This window comes from Alosa alosa, chromosome 16 (assembly GCF_017589495.1).
Source record: "Alosa alosa isolate M-15738 ecotype Scorff River chromosome 16, AALO_Geno_1.1, whole genome shotgun sequence".
NCBI classification, from domain to species: Eukaryota; Metazoa; Chordata; class Actinopteri; order Clupeiformes; family Clupeidae; genus Alosa; species Alosa alosa.
In genome coordinates this window covers 25,020,543-25,034,597 of record NC_063204.1, presented here as the reverse complement: position 1 = coordinate 25,034,597, position 14,055 = coordinate 25,020,543, and the positions used below count along the sequence as shown (strand labels likewise).

The 14,055-nt window shown below is 44.8% G+C and overlaps 1 protein-coding gene across 5 annotated transcripts in view; it reads right to left on the bottom strand.

The window, feature by feature from the left end:
* Positions 1-14,055, bottom strand: part of LOC125309520 (trichohyalin-like) — a 127,659-nt gene that overhangs the window by 46,916 nt on the left and 66,688 nt on the right. For all 5 annotated transcript variants that reach the window (XM_048266496.1, XM_048266498.1, XM_048266499.1 and 2 more), the window contains 6 exons: positions 14,033-14,055; positions 10,968-11,198; positions 9,863-10,093; positions 8,810-8,932; positions 8,291-8,575; positions 5,352-5,577 (listed from right to left, as the gene is read on the bottom strand). The exon at positions 14,033-14,055 is cut by the window's right edge and continues 220 nt beyond it. In XM_048266496.1, the coding sequence (XP_048122453.1) occupies positions 5,352-5,577; positions 8,291-8,575; positions 8,810-8,932; positions 9,863-10,093; positions 10,968-11,198; positions 14,033-14,055 (1,119 nt within the window). The remainder of the gene's footprint in view (positions 1-5,351; positions 5,578-8,290; positions 8,576-8,809; positions 8,933-9,862; positions 10,094-10,967; positions 11,199-14,032) is intronic.

The window sequence follows — 14,055 nt, the reverse complement described above, 5'->3', positions numbered from 1 at the left end:
GCTATAACACAGTGTACCTAATGTTCAAAATGGCAGGTAATCTTATGTCAAACATACTCCTTTGATATAAAATGATCAATATATACTTGTAAAGAAGTAATTTCTCTAATGTTTTCTACCACAAATTTTTGGTAATAATATATATATAATTGATATATATCTATATTTCTATATATGTTTTCTTTCTCTAGGAGTGCTTAACACAAAAACACAGACACCAATTGTACAACAGCAAGCAATAAAGACAGCGCAGAAATGGTGTGCTTAGATGTATCCGGTGTACAACAATTTTTCGATCAATACCCCATGTAACACAATTATCTGCTGTAATTTAGTTGTATTGGGGGGGAAAGACTTGGCTGTGGACCACTCCTGGGCTTTAGATAGAAATGCACACTGATAATTCCATCTTTGAGATTTATACCACTGAGGTATGTCAAACATCTCAGACGTTGTGTGGGAGTCTTGTGCTACCACATGAAAGCGATCAAATTATAGATTGAAACAGCACAATGCTGTAATCATGGCTCTGATATAAATAAAAATGAAAGAATTTGAAATATCATAATAAAAGTCGTATTTCTACATTTGGTTCTGTAAGATGAAGTAACCCATCTGGATTCTGACGGCGGATCTTGTGGTAGTAGGGTGGACTTTTGGCAAAGCAGAAAAGGACCGACTCTATGAGAGGCTGTGGTTTTGCCGTTAGCTCAGTACGGGTTGCGCCAGAGACAGAGACACTTTCAGACGTGCATCTGGTCTGTCCGCACAACGAAGCAGTTTCTGACCACGCATCGCGAGCGCGGCAAAGAGCAGATTTTTCACCGCGCCCGCATTAGGCGGCCATTTGCATTTAAGCGTTTCGTACTGTAGGAAGGGTGCGGCAAGCACTCCACAATTAGAATGCCATGTATCATCTACCAAAGGCTCGGACATCTTCTCGCCCCTGCGCCACTGATGCGCGCACCGCTGTCATCAATCTCTGTCCAGCCAGCCAATCAGGACCTGGCTTTTCTGCATCGCTCGGCATGGGACAGCGCATGAAGTTCCACACCGAGCCCATCATGCATTTTTTTCCAGAGTGTCCACCGCACCACGATGGGCTTAATGGTTCAGAATAAACGGCCGTGATAAGAAACGAAACGCAGCGTTGGCGGATCATTCTGAGACGCGTGTGTGTGTGTGTGATTGAATTGGGGGGAAAAAAAGATCTCTCCACTTCAACACTATACACAGCCACACACACAAGTATGAAAGCATCATATAAGCCATAATAGTTGACCGCATGTTAATTTCCGTGCACATACTGTATCTATAACACGTGAGCACACTCTTCATGGGGCCAACTGTGTATAATGGCGTGCTTCTGACCACTGCGTGTGTGAAAAGGAGGATGTCACAGAGTGTGATGAGGGTTCTATCGGCCTGAGCACCTGGCTCATTCACCACAAGGGGCTGGTGGCATTGGGTTTGGAAATTCTGAGAGGGCCAAGGTGCACCCTTAACCCCTCGTCGCTCAAGGCTGGCGGAGATCCTTTGATGGCCCTTCTCTCTCTCACTCTGTCCGTCTCTCTCTCTCGTGCTCTCGTTCAAGTTTGATTCGGTCCAGCTGCCTTTACACGGTTCAATCATCCACTTGAACTCTTCCCCGCTTTTCCTGGCATCTCTCTCTCTCTCTCTCTCCCCAGTCCCCCTCTCTCTTCCACTCATTTTCCCCTCCTTCAACCGAAGAGATATTTTTCTAATGCAATCCATCACTTACGGGGTGATCAACACCAACCGCTATCAGGCGCGGCCTTGCAGAATCTTTCTTACATTTTACATTTTAAATGTGCCTGGGAAATCAATATGGCCGCAGCCATGTCGAAAGGGCTTTAAAGTTATGGAGGGTCGGCGGGGAATCTCATCAAGTGAAACTGTTTCCTTCACACCCCCACGGAATGGATAGGCAAAAAAGGCTAGCTGAGGCAAGCGGGTGCTAACCGTATGCATGGCCGAGATGGTGCTAAAGTAATATCATAGAGAGCCGGCAACGATGAAGTAGCACTGGAATAATAACCACAGCAGACAGGGGAAAACAATAAGGGGATGCTGCCTAGGATGCTCACATAGAGAGACAAAGAGGAAGAAAGGAAGAAGCAGCGGCCATGCTGCTAACTAACAAGACAATACCATTAGAACGCTGGAGAAAGATTCCCCACGGCTGAGGTGTTCAGCTCATTGTTTTGGCCAACCTTTGGTCTGCTTTCCATTTTGGCTTCAAAGGGCCCTTTCTCTCTGTGTGCGCAAGGTGCGCTCACATTTATTTTGATATATGCTTGCATAATGGTGGACACTTTGACATTTCCTGTGCGTGGATCAGATGTAATGAGCAGACGAAGCTCTCGGTGGATGTGTGTGTGTGTGCTGTGGGCTGTGAGTGTGTGTGTGTGTGTGTGGGGGGGTTTAGGTGGATAACTCTGCTCACCATGGAATGAGATCATAACCGTCTAGCCATGGACAAAGGAGTGTGTGTGTGTGTGTGTGTGTGTGTGTGTGTGTGTGTGTGTATGTGTGGATGTGTGTGTGTAAGGGGGGTAGGTGGCCAGTCATAATTAAAGCGCTTGGGATGGAGTGTCGTCTCTAGCCGAGGTGATCTCCCGGCGAGACTCAGGATGGCTGAGTTAATTCTTAATGAGACATTCCGTCGTGCGTGACTACAAGGCCCAAGCAGCCGCGCAACAAAGAGCCTCCGAGGCGCCTGATGATGAGATCTCCACGGTAGGCCCCTGCCAGAGTGGCCTGATCATTACCACACACACACACTACATGCACGCACACACACACACACACACACACACACACACACACACACTACCATACACACACAAACTACCACACACACACACACTACCAGACACACACACACACACACTACCATACATACACACACACTACCATACATACACACACACACACACACACACATACATCCATGTACACAAAGTCATGTTTGCTCACACACAGACTCAAACACACACACACACACTGACACACACAAAATCACTGTCTGTATGTCTGTCTCTCTCGCTCTCTCGCTCTCACACACACACACACACACACACACACACACACACACACACACACACACAACCCCCGCGTGGCCATGTACAAGGAACATCATTAAGGTGAGGAGAAGTCTGTGCATGGGGGTAGGAAGAGAGAGGTTGTGTGTGTGTGGGTGGGTGGGGGGTTGGCTGACAGACACACAGGAAACAGCATCTTCTCTTACCCTCACAGGACACAGTACTGCGTTATATAAACACCATTAAAACCTCTAGTTAAGAGTTTGTTTATTGCATACAAATGCATGTATGTATGTATGTGTGTGTGTGTGTGTGTGTGTGTGTGTGTGTGTGTGTGTGTGTGTGCATGTGTGTAAGAGATCAAGAGGGAGTATATCCCGTCTAACCTAATGTGTGTTTGTGTAAGAGATCAAGAGGGAGTATATCCCATCTAACCTAATGTGTGTGTGTGTGTGTGTGTGTGTGTGTACATGAGGGTCTTATGTTATTGTGCTCATGGTGCTGGGAGTACCTATGTGTGTACTTTGCACATATATATGGATGCGAGCTATAGTCCATGCTCCATGAATGGGGTAAGGCTGGATTCTGAGGGCTTGCTCATCTGTGGCCATTCACACCTAATTGTCAACTCTTACCAGCACTTCAGTAGGAAGCTTCTGCTGCAATCACTGTCCCATCAACACACACATACACACACACACACACACACACACACCTTATTTCTGAGAGGAATCACACTAATAAACAAAAAAAGAAAACATAACAAAGAGTGGAACTGCTTGTCAATCTCTCTCTCTCTTCCTCTGCGCCAAATTTGTTCTCCAACTAGGGAGAGGGTAAGGCAGCTATCGAGTGCATTTACTACCGCTGCTAACTACATTTATCAGGGGACGCCATGCAAATACAGAAATGAATCTGTGCCTTATGAAATATTAATCTGGTCGAGGACTTGTGGGGACCTGAAGGAGATGACCTTCCCCTAGTGAGTGTGTGGGGTGAATATGTGTGTGTGTGTGTGTGTGTGTGTGTGTGTGTGTGTGTGTGTGTGTGTGTGTGTGTGTGGTGAGTCTATAAAATGTATGTCTGCGTGTGTGAGAGTGTGCTGTGTATATATTTGTGATTATATTGAGCATTTAAGGTATCTGTGTGTGTGTGTGTGTGTGTAGTAAGTGGGGTTTATGTATATGTGGTGAGCATCTATTGTGTATGTGCATTTGTGTGTGTGTGTGTGTGTGTGAGTCACACCCCCACCCCATCCCCCGTGTGTGGTGTTACCTTCCCATCACAGCAGTGGTAATTATGGTGTTTTATTAGCATGGTGTTAATGAGGCGTGCCCAGGAGCCCCCGCGTCCCTAAGGTGGTGATCAGACACGCCCTCCGGTGTGTGCTAATGCCTAAATAATTCAGCCGCGTGCCCTGCCACATGCCACTCAAACAGACAAACACACACACACACACACATTGACACACAAAGGCACCACATCTGCCCAAATATTAAATAATTTAGATTTACATGGCTGTGTGGTGGAAAGGTGTGAGGTTTGGTAAACACAAAAACCACTCAAGTGGGGTGTGTTTGTTTACAACATTCGTACCCTCTTCCACACACCCATCCACCCCCCACACACACACACACACACACACCAAATCATGATCAATGGCAGATTAAATATGTGTGATGGACGACTAAATGCTGAAAATGTTGAGTTTTCATGACGTGGGGTGAGTGGAAGGGGATGATTCAGCCGCCATACTGATGCTGGGCCTCGCCACCAGTGACCCCCTCTGCAGATGGTGCAGAGACAAACCAAGAGACAGAAGTCTCTGTGTAGAGACATGGGGACAGGAAGCAGGGGCAGGGAAGGGACATTGAGACAGACCACTAAACAAAACAGAAGAAGCCAAGCCAGAGACAAAGAAACAGAAACACACAAAGTGGGTTTCCATTTGGATTATTTTACGGCTGAAGAATTTGGCTGAGGAGTCTGTGCATGTGTCAATCTGCTATGTTAGACAAATTAGAAGAGACACTCTTCTAATCAAAGTTGGAGTTGTAAACAGTTGAACACAAAATGTAAGGTTGCCTAAACAAAAACACTGTGTAAAATATAAATGAATGTAAAGGATTTGTTTTTGAATGGTGAAAAATACTCTTTGGTGCCCTCATCTATACTGCTGTAGAGGCCCTGTGCTGTGCTGTGTTCTTACCCATGTTCCTGTACAGGCTCTGTGCTGTGCTGTGTTCTTACCCATGTTCCTGTAGAGGCCCTGTGCTGTGCTCTTACCCATGTTCCTGTACAGGCCCTGTGCTGTCTGCAGCTGCTGGCTGAGCCGACTGATGTGTGTGCTGAGCACATGCTTCTCCTGCTGCTGGCTGCACGACTCCTGGCGGGCGCTCCGCACCTCCGCCCTCAGCCCCTCGGCCTCCTGGGATGCCGCACGCACGGCCTCCTGGGCCAGCTGGAGGTCGACCTCAGCCTGCCGCAGCAGCTCATCTCTCTGCTTGACGGCCTGGTCCGAGAGAGAACAGGAGGAGTGAGCTCACGCTGAAGACCCACAGCTGATGCAACAGATTGCGGAGCTGAGGAGGTCATTTAGTCTGGCGTATGAGTATACACAGAGCAGTTTTACATCCTGATTGACTTTTATTCATTTTCCGATGCCTTCTGCAGAGTGACTTGAAATTGAAGGGAAAAAAGTCAAAAAGTCAAGGCAGACCTGTTGACAGCAAATTCAAACATATTAAGTGGCTTCATTTAAGCAAAAAGAACAAAACAGAACAGACCAGATATTAAATATTGAATAGCTAATCACTACCATATATCAAACACTAGCAATTGTCTTTGTTTCATTTTGATCCTAATGATGGGTACAAAAATGCCCTTGGTATTGCCTAAGAATCAAATCCTTTTTTTTTCTCTATCCACCCATGCACTGAGCCTGTAAATTTCCTTCACTAAGCCGCTAAGACTTCACAAAACCAAAACGAAACCAGATGGCTGACATGAAATACTGGACATGTCTTCTAGTCTTTCAAGCTGGACTGCACAAGTCCTTAACACTGTGGACATAGACAAATCCATGAAGTCCATGATGTAAAAATCCATGATAAAACACATGAATGCTGAAATAGCTCAGGTACAACTTCATCATGGAGTAACAGCCTGTATGTAAGTAAAGTCTGGTTTAGTGGAGCTCAGTTCGGCCCCATCTATATATAGAATACACAGCAATGTACACGGAACACTGAGAATGAGAAACATAATGCATCACCACATCTACATCTACAAACATACTTTTTTTTTTTTTTTAAAGAAATCATCATCATCATCATTACTGGTCGACAGTTATGATTCCATTCTCATGTGCTTGCGTGTTGTTGCTTCTTCCATTAGAAACGAACATGTATAATATATAGCGTTTTTAAGTGTGTCTTAATGCATTCCCCATTATTAAAACATCCTTTAATAAACGCCAATGAGCTACAATGACCTGACAGCATGCTGGTCCCATTAGGGAGCAGCCCTTGTGTAAAACAAATGTTGCACGCCATCATGTACAGAGGTTACATTGTGTAAGATCACCGTTGTCGTGCCTCCGCTTCAGGTGCCCGCCGGGCGAAGGCACGCGATTGGTTGCCCGCGCTTGGCACGATGCCATTCCTGGCTCGGACGCTTTATCATGCACCATCACGGCTTCTGATAATTGGAATATTTAGTGCCCCCCTTCATGTCTTAATTGGAGTCAATTGCGTCCGCTTGCCGCGCTTGTCTTTGGCATTAATCCTGGGCTAATTCGTTTCTGTCAGTCTAATGAGAAGTCTCTATGTGTGCGTGTGTGTGTGTGTGTGGCTGGTGGTGGTGGTGGTCGGGGGGTTAACGCTTAATGAAAGCCTTTTAAATATTCTCCCCGCTTGGGGGGGGGTGGCACAACAGACAAGATGGGTGACAAGGTGTTACAAAGAAAGGTGAGTGTCCTTGCCTGTTGTCCCATCTGACGAGCAAAACAAACACTCAAAGAGGCAAAGGTGATCAGAGATTAAGGAAGAGCGCAGCTCATTCTACCGCACACTGCAGGGTAATTGTGAAGGAAAAAAATAGAAAGAAAGAAACAGGCCGGGTGAAGCTTGACTCAAAGAAAAAAATGTGCAGATCTGCCGTTATGCAAGAGCATTTTAGGGCTTTTGGGAGTAGGCTGCCAATTTTACATAAACAGAGGCTTGCATATTCCCCTGCGTGAAATCATTGATTTGGAAGGACTCACAAATTCCTGTCTGACAATGTGGGAAACAGAGAGAGATGCATTTTCTAAAGACAGGCCTCAGCTGAAACTTATTTAAAACGATGACCCTTTCAAACGCTGCTGGCAATGGTCGATAGCCAAATTTACACAGATGGTAGGTGTCCAAAATCCATTAATGTCAAACACAATGTTTGTCTTCTAAACTTTGAGGGAAAAATGTGTCTGTAAAAAAAAATAACCTTGCATAGTTGCATATATTTCTCCAGTTTACAATCAATAGCCATGGACACACTGGCCTGTGAATGTCGAGGACTCTAAATGGTCTCATTGCCAAGGTCTCCTACAGCCATATCAAATAAATCAATCAACACTTATTATCAAAGCTTTGAACAACAGACTTGAAAGACTACCTCAAAAATACCTTGATGTTAAAACTCTCTGCAAGAAAGTTGACTGACAATGGCATAGGTAAAGCCTTGCTTATAAAACTAGAAGCCTTTATCAGAGCCTGTGTCTGGGGGCAGGGTCTCTCTTTGGTGATTGTCTTAATTGTCACTTAGTCATGTTCATGTTATATGTTCCACTGACGCCCCCCCCAGTGTGTATGGTATAATCATATGGTGCGCTGGTAGTGTTGTGGCTAAGGAGAAAAGTCATGGGTTTGGTTCCTGGCTGCCACCGTTATGCCCTTAAGCAAGGCACTTAAGCCTGAGTTGCTCCGGGGAGACTGGCCCTGTAACTAATTGATATATGTATGACGCTATGGATAAAAGATGAGAAAATCAATATGTGATTTAGTTGTTCATGCTTTATGTTCCACTGTAATTCCTTCTTGTGTGGTTGTGTGTGTGTGTGTATGTGTGTGTGTGTGTGTGTGTGTGTGTGTGTGTGTGTGTGTGTGTGTGTGTGTGTGTGTGTGTGTGTATGGTATAATCAGCAATAAAAGCAACTGTAAGGTGACTTGGCTGGTTTCAGCACTCACCTGGTCCTTGAGGGTGCAGGTGTTGCGGGTGAGGGCGAGCTCCTGCTGGAGGTCAAGGGCCTCCTGGTGCAGCCGGCTAAGGGCGGCTCTGTGCTCACTCTGAGCAGAGGCCAGGCCCAAACGCAGGGACTGAACTGCCCTGTCCAGCTCCTGCTTCTCCTGGGCCCCGCTGCGGAGCTCTGCTCTCAGGCCTTGGGCCTCATCGTGCAGCTGCGCCAGGAGGCTGTCGCTCTCCACGCTCCTCTGGCCATGCTCTTCAAGCTGCTGCCTCAACAGGGTCACTTCCTGTCCAGTGGCCCAGTTATAAAGCAAAGCATGATGGGAAAACTCTTTGATGGAATTCCCAAAAGGCATCAAAGTGTTTATCCCACACAGTGGATACTCTCACCATCTCTCGCTCTCTCTGCTATATATTTACATACAGGTTTTGTAATACTGGGCTGTAACCAGGAAGACTAATCCTAAACAAACAGGAAAAACAAACACAAGCAAACACTGACGCAGCGGTGAAGAGGATACCTTCTGGTAAAGATCTCTTTGCCTCCTCTGAGCTTCGTAGTCATCGTTGGGATGAGAGTGACCGAGCTGGATGGTGCTGAGGTCAGTTTCAAGCTGAAGGCATCTTTTTTCATACTGGGCAATCTGAAGAAGAAGAAATACTGGGAATTCATTTCATAAAATGGCATGGATCACTGGATGCCAATCAAAATGCCTTCTTGGTGCCAGAGAACAGTTATCCGCTCAAGTTCAAGATGAAGTTGAGGTCACCATAAACCATATATATATGGTACATATATATATAGTTATATATATATAACTGCACTATTAGAGGCATTAGCTTAGCAGTATGAAAGAGGCAGAGAAACACCCACGGATGCGGCTGTGAGCAAACAGATTCAAATAAGAACGCTTCACAATGTGGTTTGAAACTTACTGGAGCATTAGAAAACACACTGCTCCAAAAGAGCAAGAAAATCAAACTCATTACCGAACGTAATAAAGTATAAAATACAGTCATTCTTCAAATCGGTAACTCTTTTATAACGCACAAATTAAATTTGATTTGATTAAAATTACACTCCGCCAGTCTGACCTTGTAGGCAGCAGTTAAGTTCATACAAATGAAATTTCTCTGCAATAAAGATGATTCATTTGTTGCCAGACATGGTAAATATCCCGGGAAAGAGGCGAAAGCAAAGTGACATGGGCACAGCTTCATTCATCTCGACCCCAGTTCTGTGTACACAGCACAGACACCAACCCGCAGACGGCAATAAATCACTGCATACATACCAAATTACCAGTCGAACGTGATTAAGACATTATATGGGATTACGGAAAATTAACATTTTGGGGGGGAAAATGGAGGTAGGTGCTTACATTGCTTTAGAGTCCACTCAGCCAATAATAATTTGATTTACTGTTTGTAGAAAATCTAAATGAAACCAAAGCCCATGCTTGAAAAATGTACATTTCAGCTGGTAATGGATTTCAGCCCTCTGGATTTCTCCGAGGACTTTCTCTAAGTGAGTTAGACATGGAAGGAACAGGCAGGTGAACTACACAACAAACCATGGCCTGTCTGTCTTCCAACTCTGCGCGGAGTTTCTCGATGGCGCGGTCGCCGTCGGCGCGCCGCTCACTGCTGTTGGTCAGCGCGTCCAAGGTGGCCTGGAGCTCCTCGGTCAGGTGGTCGATGGCCTCCTCTGCGTTCTCTACCTGCCGTCGCTTCTCCTCGCCACGAGCCTCCAGGCGGCCATTCTCCTCTCTCAGGCTGCTGATGACTTCTTGTGCTTCAAGGACCTTCCATTCATACACACACACACACACACACACACACACACACACAATATAGCATCGTTCGTCGCACAACACAAACACAGAAAACAGAGACACACCGACACACAATAACACACAGTTATTGAGCAGCCTGCATGGTAGAGATACAGTATCCGCCACTTCTTTCCATGCACCACGTGCCTGTGACAGTGTTTGTCCATGTTCGCCTCGAGAAGCTGCAGGAGTGCTTAGTGGCTGGTCAGTAGGGCTGTCACGTTACGTTCGAAAATCAATTGCACAATCGATTGGACCAACCAACACAAGTTTCGAAAACTAAAATAGGGAATCGATTTTAACCAAATGTCTATTCATTTTAAATGAATTAAACAAATAAAAAAGATAGATGTAATAAAACCATAGATTGAACAAAACTCAGACAAGCAGAAAAAGAAAATAAAGAATTCCCGAAAGTGCAGTAGGCGTAAGAAAGAAAGTTCCCACCAATTTTACGCACTGGAAACAGCCAAAAGTCTCAATCTGCTGGTGCTGGTGTTTTGCCAAAAAATGGAGGCCGATAGTTATCAACCTGTGCGACATGAGACAGACGAATGATAACCCCTAATAACTTGAGGCATTCGATATGGAAGCACTTCGGGTTTTGGACTGTAGATCAACTAATAGAGAAGGACAAATTGTGCGATCGTGAGTTCCTACGTAGGCGAAATTTGTTTGACATTTCTAATCGTAAACACAGCCATGTTGAAGCCTGCAGTAATGTAAAGTAAAGTAACATGGAAAATCGATTTTACAATCGATTCAATGAACACTTCTCAATTCTCAAAAATCAAACAGTATTTTTTCACAAACGTGACAGCCCTACTGGTCAGCTTGCAGATACCTGCTTCCTAGAGTAGCGCACTTCCTCCTCAGAGGCCTGCAGTTGCTCTTGGAGCTGCTGGACCTTCTCCATGGCAACAGTGTACTTCTGCTTCAAAATGGCCGCCGTGGCGTCCTGGTCCTGAGTGGCGGCCGTGACGCCCTCCAGCCTCTGATGTAAGCCGTCGTGCTGTTGCCTCAGAGAGGTGAGCTCACCCTCCAGGGTCCTGACCCTCTCCTCCTCCTCCTTCACCTGTTGGCAGAAAACACACATATAACAAACATACAGTAACACAACACACACACAAACACACACAACACACAAACGAACACACACACACAGACACACATGACTTTGCTTTTGTCTAATAGAGCAACACTGCACAGCTCACAGCAGGTCCCCCCATATTTGGGTCATTTGGAGGACTTAGAGCACAAAAGGGATAAGGCAGGGAAGGTAAGAATAATGACACGTCCCATGAATAAACCCTTTGAGCGTGAAATGCTATGAAATGCGGTTAGTGTGAGACTCTTTAAAGAACCAACATACCAAAGGAACTTAATGAAAGTAAATGGGAAAATGTGATTAACCCAAAGTTTATTACAAAGGATTCCCAGTGAAGGAAACTATTTTCTTTAAACCGCTGGGCCACTCCCCGGCTTAGACTCAAGAGTGATGAGCCAACCCTGGAGTCTGTGGTTGCCGGGCAAATTGGTGAGATGCAGTGGTTTTGAATTAAAATGAAGAGTGCAACTTGGCCATAGCTGAGTGTTGCTATCCATGCTTGAGCGCAGAAGTGATGTTTTCATTTTCACGATTTACAGCCGGGGCCCCCTTTTTTTTATTTTCTTGTGAATTCAATAGGCACAGGCACAGGAAACATCAACATTTCAATCCAACAACACATTTTACCTTCCAAGCTTCATACTGTTTGATGAAAGAGGTGGATTTACTGTATAAATAGTGAACAGTGTTAAAACCTAAAAGCACCAGGGCGCACAATGGATCAGGGACGAAGCACAGTCTTCACTTTTGAACTGCCAGGGGAGAGAGACGCACAGCTCTGTCTCACTTTGACATGCTGAACGGTGGGGATTTCTAAATCCTCTTTTCAAAACTGAGGGAAGATAATAAATAGAAGAAAAAAGAAAGCTCCAGAATGTAAACCATAGCTAAAAACAGTGCTGACCACCACTGGGAAGGGCAACAGTCGTCCTGGCCCACTGGTCTCTGTCCTCACTGGGGCACACTACACACTAGAGGCTACTCAAGTCAGATGGCTTTTCCAGAATCTGAAATTCCAGAAACAGTAACTGTCTTACAATTAATCTGTCCACAAACCTGAAAGAAAAAAGGCAAATTTGGATTTAAAAAAAAAAAACTTTTCCCTTACTTGTACAGTGGTCAGAGATGACCTTGTGACCTCCAAATGACCCGTGAAGTGAAATATAGACACTAACTTCTTTCAACAAATCTCTTTATGCCTAATGATGGGCATGGACTCATACACATGAATACACAGAGCTCATTCTTCCATCCTTGAATTCATCATTCTTGAAAGATGCCACAATCATAACCTTTCCCTCAATTGAAAGTAAAGACACTGACACAGAGGACAAGGCCGTCTACCTCACACACACACACACACACCCCACACACTGCTTGAAAGTCCACTCCACGGCAAATGAAATCATCGGGATAAAATGGTAATATGTCTCTGATGTTTTTCACATTCCAGTAAGTTTCTGCGGACACATTGTTCTGTTGAAAGGGCACCAAAATTGACCTACTGATATTCTTCTGAGTCAATGTGATAACACGCCTTTGATTCAGAAATGACAGTGAGAGACCGTAATGGCTTTGATGTGTTTCTCCTTTGACTTTTTCAAAGACCTTATGTGCCCCCTTCTCTGTCCTACTAACCAGAGAAAAGAAAGGAACATGACCCTTACAAAAAAAAAAGAACCGGAATGGAAAAATCTTTTTGTGACTTGAACCTGTATGTTAAATTAATTATCCTTTTATATCGTGCTATTTTTTCCATCTACAGTATCACATGCTGTGCTGCACAAAGACCTAATGAGTCAACTCTCAATCCCAAAGAAGACCCATTGTCTTGTCCGAACCAATCCTGAACGTGCCAACTTCGTTCATCTTTGGAAACTTTGAAAATCAATTAAGCACTTAAGTGACCCCAGTACACCAATTAGGGTGTGTACAATGTGCTGGCTTTAAACCTGAGAGAGTGCGCCCAAGCTCTGTTTTACGAAACAAAGGACGAGTGACACCCCTTAAAATAAGCCTGATCACAAGGCCTGGCACTGAACTCTTTTAGAAAATGACCAATTAACACTGATTTCTCTCTCTCTCTCGCCCAGGGCACTGTTATCGTTGACAACATAACAATACTGGAGGATCATCAGACAAACCACGTCAGCTTGACCTCCATAGAGATGGGGTCACCAAGAGATGGACCATGGCAGAATATACCTCTCTATGTACGGTGTATCTATTTACTTTGTATCATTTTACAGACATTTTATCCATAACGATGTATAGAATTATATGGACCCTTTCAACAAGGTAAACAAAAACAATGCTTGAACGTTCTATTTGGGCCCCAATCTACTTCCTCTGCATTAAGATAACATATGGAATGTTAAAAAGGAAGTCTTGTGGGGCCAACTATGATGCTGATAATGGAACTCTCTTGAAAGGGTCCATTGATGCCATTTTTATACATGTGCATTCTGGATATGGAAGCCAAGACCTTGGTTTGAGATCTATAAACTCGTCCTCAATCAAACAGTGGGCAAATTACAAAGTCGGAGAAACTAGCAAAATTTAACTAAAGCTAATTTCAGAACATATTTATTTAGCCAAAGCATACAACATTTTTGGTCATTTCATTCAGTCAAACCATGAGCAAAATCCTCAGCACAAACTTGGGTGAATCAGTGGCATGTCCCAACACCCCACACAATAGCTTTAGTTCACGTGCGAGACTTTGTCCGGTAATTTAAACAAGGATCCCCTGGAGTTTATGAGCTGCTGGTGGTGGTGGTGGTGGTGGTTGTGGGGCTTACCTTGCCCTGTGCATGCTGGAGCT